Genomic DNA, 10,207 nt, shown 5'->3' on the forward strand with positions numbered 1-10,207 from the left:
GCTTGGAGATGTAAGCCAAGGCTGTGGTGTAGTCGGAGTTCACCTCCACCACCTTGTTAAGCTGGAGGGACTTGAAGTTTATCAAGGCCAGATGAACTGCCAACAACTCCTTGCAATAGATGTGAAGTGTCCTTTGCTCCTGATTCCATGTTCCCGAGCATTCCTGTCCGTCCAGTGTCGCACCCCAGCCCGTGTCCGATGCGTCCGAGAAGAGACGGTGGTCGGGGGTCTGAACAGCCAAAGGTAGACCTTCCTTGAGAAGAATGCTGTTCTTCCACCACGTTAGAGTAGACCTCATCTCTTCGGAAACAGGAACTGAGACCGTCTCTAGCGTCATGTCCTTTATCCAGTGAGCAGCTAGATGATACTGAAGGGGGCGGAGGTGGAGTCTCCCTAACTCGATGAACAAGGCCAGCGATGAAAGTGTCCCTGTTAGACTCATCCCCTGCCTGACTAAGCATCGGTTCCTTCTCAGCATGCTCTGGATGCATTCTAGGGCTTGGAAGATCCTTGGGGCCGACGGACAAGTCCGAAAAGCTCGACTCTGAAGATCCATACCCAAGGAAACAATGGTCTGGGATGGAACGAGCTGAGACTCCTCAAAATTGACCAGGAGGCCCAGTTCCTTGGTCAGATCCATAGTCCATTTGAAAATCTCCAGACAGCGACGACTTGTGGGAGCTCTTAAAAGCCAGTCGTCTGACGGAGCCGGACACAAGATCATGATACTGCTGCACAGTCTGTAAACTGTCAATCATGGGCAAGCGAGGAAGTACAGTGACAACCCGAATCTGTCTAGACTATCTGGGTCGTACAGACAACTCCTTAACGGGTTGCTGAGGTTGCCGCACTGCGTCACAACAAGTCCCTTCTGTTGGTTGTTGAACGTCTTCCCCGTGACACATTGACTCCGTAAACAAAAAATCCTCTAACAAGGACTAAGCTTGGACTGCATGTCATGCAACACAGCTCAAGGTCTATGGGAGCAGGTGTGGTAACAGACGGGATTAGCGGCTGAAGTGGAACCATTACTTTCCCTGTAAGCATGTTATGCTTAAATAAAAGTCCATAAGAGGTTATGCAGCTAAAGGCTCTCTCCAAATGACAGAGTCCTCAAGGGAATATCAGAAGGAGGGAGAAAAGAACTTTCTCATCTACAGGGACCTTATCCTAGAAAAGCTAAGTTCTCTGAGTGAGGGTTCACTGGTGCAAAAGCAGCAGACTAGAAGGCAACGTTATGAAACTGCTTGACAGTCTAGTGAGTTGGCAACAACCCAAGATATGTTGAGAAGCATGCGGTAAGGTATGCAGAGCATGATGAATGCAGAGTATGCTGTATGCAGAGCATGCTGTATGTAGAGCATGTTGTATGCAGAGCATGCTGAATGCAGAGCATGCTTGAATGCTGAGCATGTAGTAAGCAGAGCCTGCTGTAAGCAGAGCCTGCTGTAAGGAAAGCAGAGCGTGTGCATGGCGTTTAACATTCTTAGAAATTCCATGACCAGTGCTAGAGTGCTTTATGCATGCTTGCATGGGGTTTAAAAATCAACATAATGTTTACCTTACATTCATAACTCATGATTCATATTTTTGCCATGGTTTGAAAATGGAGGTAAGGTATGCTGAACAGCAGAGTCAGAACGAGCTGGAACAACAACAGTGGAAGGTGCAGAAAGTTCCTGTTCCTGTGGTATGAGTGGAGCGTGAAGAGACCGAGGTTGCGCAGAACAAGGTAAAGTTCCCGCAAGCAGAGGTGTCTGAGGCGCAGGAACAGGGTGCACGGGTTGAGCTCGGTGCAGCAGCTGAGGAGACTGACTCACAGGTGGAAGAGGTTGTACCTCCACCGAGAGTTGCACCACCGGTGGAGCAGCCAGGGGAGGAGGAGGAAGAGTGGAGTAATCCTCCTGATCCCAAACCGAAGGTTGCCTTAAAGAAGGCTGAGGCTGAACAACACTGGGAACAGCGAACACAGAAAGAGGTTCAACATCGTACGCCTGGCAGAAGGTGCTGCGACTGGGTGCAGCGAGTGCAGGCGGGTTGAGCACAGGCTGAACGGGTGCAGGTGGAGGTGCAACACTCTCAGCCCGACACTCACGCAACAGGTCCGAAAGCTGTGCTTGCATGGACTGTAGTAGAGTCCACAACATCGTACGCCTGGCAGATGGTGCTGCGACTGGGTGCAGCGAGTGCAGGCGGGTTGAGCACAGGCTGAAAGGGTGCAGGTGGAGGTGCAACACTCTCAGCCCGATACTCACGCAACAGGTCCGAAAGCTGTGCTTGCATGGACTGTAGTAGAGTCCACAACATCGTACGCCTGGCAGATGGTGTTGCGACTGGGTGCAGCGAGTGCAGGCGGGTGCAGCACAGGCTGAACGGGTGCAGCCGGTTGGTGCACCACCGGTGCAGGCGGGTGCAGCACAGGCTGAACGGGTGCAGGCGGTTGGTGCACCACCGGTGCAGGAGGAGGAGGAGGTGCAACACTCTCAGCACGACACTCACGCATCAGGTCCGAAAGCTGTGCTGCATGGACTGTAGTAGAGTCCACAACATCGTACGCCTGGCAGGTGGTACTGCGATCAGGCGGAGCGAGCATAGGCGGGGGGGAGTGTAGGCGCACTCTCAGCCCGACAAACTGATGACTGAGGAGAGTCAGAGCTAACCCAATGACTGCATCCGGGTTGTTGAACTTTACTTCGTACGTCTGGCATAGGTCTGGACTTTACGTTTAAGAGGTCTAGAGACCTGAGACCAGCGTTACTCTGCCTTTATTTTCTCCTCTAAATCTCTTCTGCAGACGAGCAAAATAAGGGCTCAATCGTCTGCGGGTGGGAGTGACGGTCTCGGTAAGACACGCCCACAACCACCGAGGATACTTCTGTGCGCCGATCAAGGCCTGCCGAACCCTTTTGCCCTTCGACATTGCTTCTCCCCTGGGCTTGGGAGCTTGCAAGAGGTCCCGGACTGGGAGGACGACTGGCGCGCACAAAAGTACCCTCACGCATAACACTGACATCAATCACTTATCACTTTGATTTCTGTTTGCACTTATTTCACTGAACTCGAAACTTTAAGTGGTTTGTACCTGAAACACGCAATTCTATCCTTCTCAAAAGTTAGTAATTGCGAAAACAGAATTACAATGTAACAGAAAAATCTAATGAAAGAAAATTCAGTGGCTGGAAAGAGACTAAACACTAGATCACTCTAGAAACGTTTAGTTTCTTCCCCTAAAGAGACTAGGGATAAGAGCAAAACGATAACGACGTTACTCGTACGCCTGGCAGGCTTGAGGGAAACGTTTATCCTCTTTCTCCCTCCGTCTCTATCTCTCTCTCTCTCTCTCTTGACTTAGAACCTGAGAGAAGAGCCCAATCATATATATCGTTAAAACATATTATTGTTAAAGGAAAAAACTGAAATATTTCCCAAAAAGAAAAGTTCCTTATTAGGATCAAAACCATTAAGTTAAGAAAGAATGAACAAAACGCTAGACACGGTTACTCTTACTGCAATGTGAAACCGTGAACATTCTTTCTCTATCGTAACGATAGAGTGCAAGTTGAAACGTTCTGAACGTCAACAACTGCCGAGACAAACAAAACGTTAGTTCAACTTTGAAAAAGTACGAGACTATCAAAGAAATTCTTTCAAAGACCTTAAAATAGCATAATATGTTAACAGGTAAAACCGAAATGACGGGCTCACGATAATTAACTTCGGTACCAAGAAAAGACCGCCTACTATTAGGAAGGTCGAATATAAACAAATATAAAAATTAATTTTAATAAGTTTATAATAAAAGGAAGTTAATCGAAGAGGCCTATAAGAGGCGGAGAGATATAAAATAAATCTATAACTTTTGTTAAGCAAAATTAAGAAAGAGAGTCTATACTCTCTTAGACACCAACACTTCCGTCTAAGGGAAGGGTCGGCCATTGAAAGGTGAACGAGAGTTCATACTCTCTTCGTCACCAAAATTAATCAAATTAATTCCAAAAGCTAACTAAGCTAAAATAGAAGTTTCCAGTAAAGCGACAGCCGAAATCAAAGAGAAATACTTCACCAAAGTCGTGAAAATACTCCAAGAACATAAGCGTATCCCAGAACGTCTTGTCAGAAGCACGACAGAGGAATAATTGAGGAGGTGTCAACAAGAAGTACTTGAGTACCTGGCCACAGGTGGCGCTGGTAAGTACACCCCCTTCTAGTATTGTGATAGCTGGCGTATCCCTCCATAGAATTCTGTCGGGCAACGGAGTTGACAGCTACATGATTATCGGGTAAGTTTAATATTGAAAAATTCAAAACAATGAAAAGAACTTACACCAGGAACGACAGATCTGATCTCGTAGAATAGTGCCTTAGGCTTGTCATCTTGAAGGATGATAACTAATAGTGTCAAACCATCACAACTTGCAGATATGTAGGTAATAGGATGCCCAGTGTCAATAGTGACTATTGGGGGAGGTTCACCATCGTTGAATAATAACTGGCTCTCAAAAACTGTTCAAGGAAAACAAAAGTTCAAGTAAATTAATGCTATACTGGAACCCGATAAGGTTACAAGGGATGATTTTATATATAGTCATATGAAAATCTTATATAAACATGCAGTCATTCTGTTTTCTGAAGAGGAAGGGAGATGGTCTCTTCGAAAGCTAAATTTAATTTTTCATACATTGTGGGTTATTCTATCATAAATATACAGAAAACTGTGTCATTCAATGTTTATAAACATGGTTTGCTTAATTGTACAAATTTATAATCTATGAATTTTGGCTATTTTAACCCTTTTACCCCCAGGCTATTTGGAAATTTCCCACCCTTAACCCCCAGGGGGTTATTTTTTTCCAAGCACATTTTGCAGTATATTTTTTTTTTAAATTGCTCTAACAGCCTTAATTTTTGTCATAGAGAGGTCAGGTTGGTCTCATTCTCTTGGAAAATGCCTGAATTTTCTCAAAAAATTATCAAAAAATATGAAAAACAAATTTTTATAGCATTTTTTTGCAAGGACGTACCGGTACGTCCATGGGGGTAAAGGGATGGCATTTGTGAAACGTACCAGTACGTCCTTTGGGGGTAAAAGGGTTAAAAGGATGAGATTTATCACCATAATAAGTCAAGCTCGACTCCTAAGAGGGGTTTACGCAGTCAAACAGTTAGTGGAGCCCGATTGTGGAACCTGCTTGCCAAACTGTTCGAAGAGGTGGAGTCAGTCACAAATGCATATGGTTTGTGGACAATAAAGCCTCGCTCACAAAAGTCAGGCGAGAACAGACTTTCTTCGAACCGTTCGATAAACCGACGACCAAATACCCCATTCACACGTTTGAACATGACTTCAAACACTTGTCTGTCGAAGAACCATTCGACGGTGTAACTAGCCTTTAGAGAGGTGGCCATACGATGAAGCTTGCGTACAGTGTATAAGATTATCAAGAAAAATAATATAGTCGGATATAATATATATATATATATATATATATATATATATATATATATATATATATATATATATATATATATATATATGTCCTGTGCAGTTAAAACATCCGGTGTACAACCATTGATTTTAGGGGCTGTCTGAGGAAAGAGCTGCTACTGATTTGAGCCTTATGTATAAATAATTTCCAATATTCTACAAATATCATCAACAGGGTAATACTACCTCACTGACAGTATCAATCAAGAATGAATTCAGAAAAGACCAGTGCATTAACAGAACTGAAAACTTCATCACATGTTGCTGACTTCAAATATGCTAAAACCTGATTGGCAGAACCTGTTTGTGCTCTTACAAGCTACCCCAGTATACTTTATAAAGGTTTAAAGGTATCTACAAGCAATAAAGACCACTGGGAAATAGTTAAACTAGTCAACAGTGGTCATGCATTTATTTTAAAACCCAATGACCTTTACTGATAATACAGTCAAATAAAACCTAACATATGCAAAGAATTACTCTTCTTTAAACGACAGCATGTTCATAAACATGAAACAACACTAGCAAGTTCAGTCATGAACAGACAATGCAAATGATTTAATAGAAATAACATGATATAAGTTTACCGTCAAGTACTAACACGTCTGACCAACGCAAGTGCTGAGGAGGAATGAGGATGGAGGGTGGGGAGATGTAGGGGTAGAGAAGGATTATGTTGATGAAGGAGAGGTCTAATTGGTGAGGGATCTATGGTCGTGGTTCAATCACGCCCCAGTTTTCTATACCGACACTCAATGAGTGAGCGAGCTAGGTTTAATCCTGGCATTCCATGCATCTCTTTTTCTCTGGTATTTTCAGCAATAATAACTATGCCAAAGAAATAGTGCTAGAGGAGCATTTCACTGAGCGATACAGGTTCCTCGTCCAGAAATAGATTTTTCCTTTGTCAAAATCCCTTTTTAATCCCCATCCTATTTGATAATGAGCGAATATCTTACCAGCAAGAAAAATGGAGGGGGCTTGCCATGGAATTTATAAGCATAACTAAGAAATAGAAAGTTGCATACCTTTAATAATATTGTCGTTGCTGCAAAAGACCAAACCATATCGGGTGGCAACTGTCACCAAGTTGCACCTGTCATCTAGAAATATAACTTCCTCGGGCGAGAATATTTTCTTGTGCTGCGAAATAAATCCTAGTTCCTGAAAATGAGAGATAAATACTCTTATAAATGTGGTATATTTTAAGATGATTAAGTAGATATGATGTAAAACTTATATATTGTAATTAACAATTTTACCCCCAATGCTATTTGGAACTTTCCAACCCTTAACCAACAGGTGTTTTCCTTTTTCAAGCATGTTTTGCAATATTTTTTTCTTTAGATCACACTGACAGCCTTAATTTCCGTCATAGAGAGCTCGGGTTGGTCTCATTATTTTTGAAAATCCCCGAAGTTTCCCATAAAGTTATAAAAAAAAAAAAAAAAAAAAAAAAAAAAAAAAAAAAAAAAAAAAAAAAAAAAAAAAGCAGCAGCTTTTTGCAACAACGCACCGGTACGTCCATGGGGGTTCAGGGGTGAGTTTTCTGAAACGTACCAGTACGTCCATTAGGGGTAGAAGGGTTAACGTGGTACTATTTTTCTCAAAAGCTCTCTGTATTCATGAGACAGTTGATAAAAATAAAAGACAAAAGTTAAATACAATTCTTTAACACAACACAGCAGTACAGTACTGTATTCGAAAATGAAAAATGTAATGACATTCATAATACATAAACAAAGAACAGTGAAGCCTCTACAGTTTGTAACTGGAAGCTTAACTGTACCGACACCTATACAAAAGCCTCATCCTTTAATAAGAGTATTGTGACGAAGGAGGGAGAAGGTTGTGAACTCAAAGGCAGGAAGCAATCAACTGAGTTGTTTATTAAGGAACACACTCATTTATATACAAAACCTCAAGGCAACAGGACATAACATGTTCGAGAGACCGACAATATCACAGAGCAAAACGGAGACATGATCATTCAGGTTCTTTTTAGTGCGAGGGAAGAGCGCATATACAAGCATAATATATACAAAAGGAATTATGTACAATTGTGCGATACACGGTTGGTACAGTATGCTTTCAGTGAAGCTAGATACGGTTGTTAAAATTTAATGAGGTAACAGCAGTTACTACAGGGAGGCGGGAAAACTCCGGCCACTCAACAAGCCATTGAACTTTCACTTTTGTTTTCATCCTCCGGATAATATAGACGTCCAGTGCTGTACATTACTTCTGTCGCCACTAATTGACTGTTTTTTTTTCTTTCTTTTAGAGAACTGTTATCAATTCGTCATCGGTGATGAATATTTAGGAGGACAAATTACTGGCAGTTACCCGATATTTGTACATGCAACAGTTTTCTGCGCAATCCTGCCGATATCCAAATTCTTGCCCCTGTTAGTACAGTACTCATGTTTGCAACCTATTCTTTTGCTTTTATGGATTGGTGACAATGATGACAACATATTCCTGAAGATGGAATTACACTTGTCCTCTCTTGCTGAAGATTTTGGCCTACATCCAGCCGATGCTTGCAAGTGAAAGTGTAGCGTCATAGTACAGTCTCGTGGTTTCGAAAAACATTAAGAAAAACTTAAACAAAACCCAATCAGCTGACATTATCAAGGCACCAAGAAATTTTGAGACTGTTGCAAGATCTGCTGCGGTAATGTGAGTTCTCAGAATGTTACATGAACTGATGAGGAACAAAAACATTCTGTGGGTTAGAGAGTGGTCAAGAGAAGAGAAGCCAAAGATTAACGGCAAATCTACACTTTTAAAAAAATACTTGGTACAATGTGTGTGTGCAGCTAGCTGCTGTGCAAGCAGAGTTGATTAAATATTTACTCTACCACCGTGGTAGGTATTATGTAGAGTATATACCCATACACCATTCATAGATATGACTGTGGGAAGTTTTATTGACACAACAGGATTCTGCATACTTTACAAAAATAATTTTTAAAATCTTTCCTTAACAATTTGGAAGCTATACAATGCTAAGTGCTATTGCTATTTTTTTGGGAGGCCAAACTTTGACTTTCGTCCAAGTGGCCAATCATACCTGTTTTGTAACATTAAAGTCTCCAGCTTATGATCTCTCTTTGCCAATCAACCATCGTTATTTTGAATTCAATGTTTATCAGCCTCCCTCTAAATCAGTTCAATTTAATCAAATATGAAAGTTTGTCAAGAAGTGATATTTATAATATGGCTTTAATGAGTTTGTTTAGAAGATTTTTAAATGTAAGTAAAGTACTGTAAAGAATTCCTTTTAAAAAGACTGCCAGTTCCCCGTCTCGTATTTGAGAACTGAAAGATTCAAGATTTTGGCCCTGGCAGACTATTACTTCATCAGCTTTTAACCATTTACTGTAATAAAAGTACACTGATTGTTTTTCAGCATTAGCATATTATCATCATTACAAGCTAGGCTATAACCCTAGTTGGATAAGCAAGTTGCTAGAAGTCCAAGGGCCCCAACAGGGAAAATTAGCACAGTGAAGAAAGGAAACAAGATAATAAATAAACTAAAAGAATAAACAATCAAAATAAAATATTTCAAGAACAGATCTAATATTAAATTAAATCCTTCACAGGGTTGCAAGGGTACGTAAGCTGCCCTCCTGGCCAATATAGATGGCGATCTAAGTCGGGTTAGGTGGGAGTGCCTTCGGCTAGGATATCTGTTAATTTTCTTATAAATCAAGCGTTGAGACTAGTTGGCAAATCTACAATCATTCTTACAGCTTTCAAGATAAATTGGGGGCATGACAGCTCTTCTAGAAGGATGCTACACAATCAAACCATTGTTCTCTAGTCTTGGGTAGTGCCAAAGCCTCTGTACCATGGTCTTCCACTGTCTTGGGTTAGAGTTCTCTTGCTTGAGGGTAAACTCGGGCACACTATTCTATCTGATTTCTCTTCCTCTTGTTTTGTCAAAGTTTTTATAATTTATATAGGAGATATTTATTTTAATGTTGTTACTATTCTTGAAGTGTTTTTTTTCCTTGTTTCCTTTCCTCACTGTGGTATTTTCCCTGTTGGAGCCCTGCTTTTTCAACTAGGGTTGTCGCTTAGCAATTAATAATAATAATAGTAATTATGAAACGTAGTAAGTTGTTCAGACATATTTTAATTTTTCTTTTGTTGGTTATGATAATTGTTCTTACTAGGAATTGTTATATTTTCCACTTAGGAAAAATACGCCCTCACCCAAACACGTATCAATGTCATGTACATGAATATCAACGTCACTCGAAACTTAAAAAAAATACAGTACATCTGATAACAAACAATTCACCAGAATACAACTGGCCAATTGTGGTCCCATTAAGACGTTTCAAATCACCAGCGTCAGCCGACCGATTGAGCGGCTCACTATTGAGTAGAGGGAAATGTATTTACAGCTAATTATAGGGAAAATACAAGGAAGAGATTCATGTCGAGGAGGGAGAAAAGTTCTCGGAGCCTTCGCATAACAACGGACAGCAATACGTCCATAGGATGCCATCTGATCTAAACTTTCCCACCTAACCTAACCTACAAGCTGTGTCCTTACCTACTTACCTAACGACTGCCATATTCTTAAATATAGGGCTGAAAATAAGGGAGTTATGGGGAACGGCCGACATCATACTTACACCCAGAGCTCTTCGACATCTTCAATAAATTTTCTCGGTTTAAGAAAAAAAAAAAAACTTACTAATT

At 41.2% G+C, this 10,207-nt stretch overlaps 1 protein-coding gene across 2 annotated transcripts in view; it reads right to left on the reverse strand.

Annotated features, from left to right (window-relative positions):
* Nup214 (nuclear pore complex protein Nup214) overlaps window positions 1-10,207 on the reverse strand; it is a 58,911-nt gene that overhangs the window by 45,986 nt on the left and 2,718 nt on the right. For both annotated transcript variants that reach the window (XM_068352725.1, XM_068352724.1), the window contains exons 2-3: window positions 6,514-6,649; window positions 4,325-4,503 (exon numbers count right to left, since the gene is read on the reverse strand). In XM_068352725.1, coding sequence (XP_068208826.1) covers window positions 4,325-4,503; window positions 6,514-6,649 — 315 coding nt within the window. The remainder of the gene's footprint in view (window positions 1-4,324; window positions 4,504-6,513; window positions 6,650-10,207) is intronic.

The sequence above is a fragment of the Palaemon carinicauda genome, chromosome 29 (assembly GCF_036898095.1).
Source record: "Palaemon carinicauda isolate YSFRI2023 chromosome 29, ASM3689809v2, whole genome shotgun sequence".
In the NCBI taxonomy this organism is placed as follows: Eukaryota; Metazoa; Arthropoda; class Malacostraca; order Decapoda; family Palaemonidae; genus Palaemon; species Palaemon carinicauda.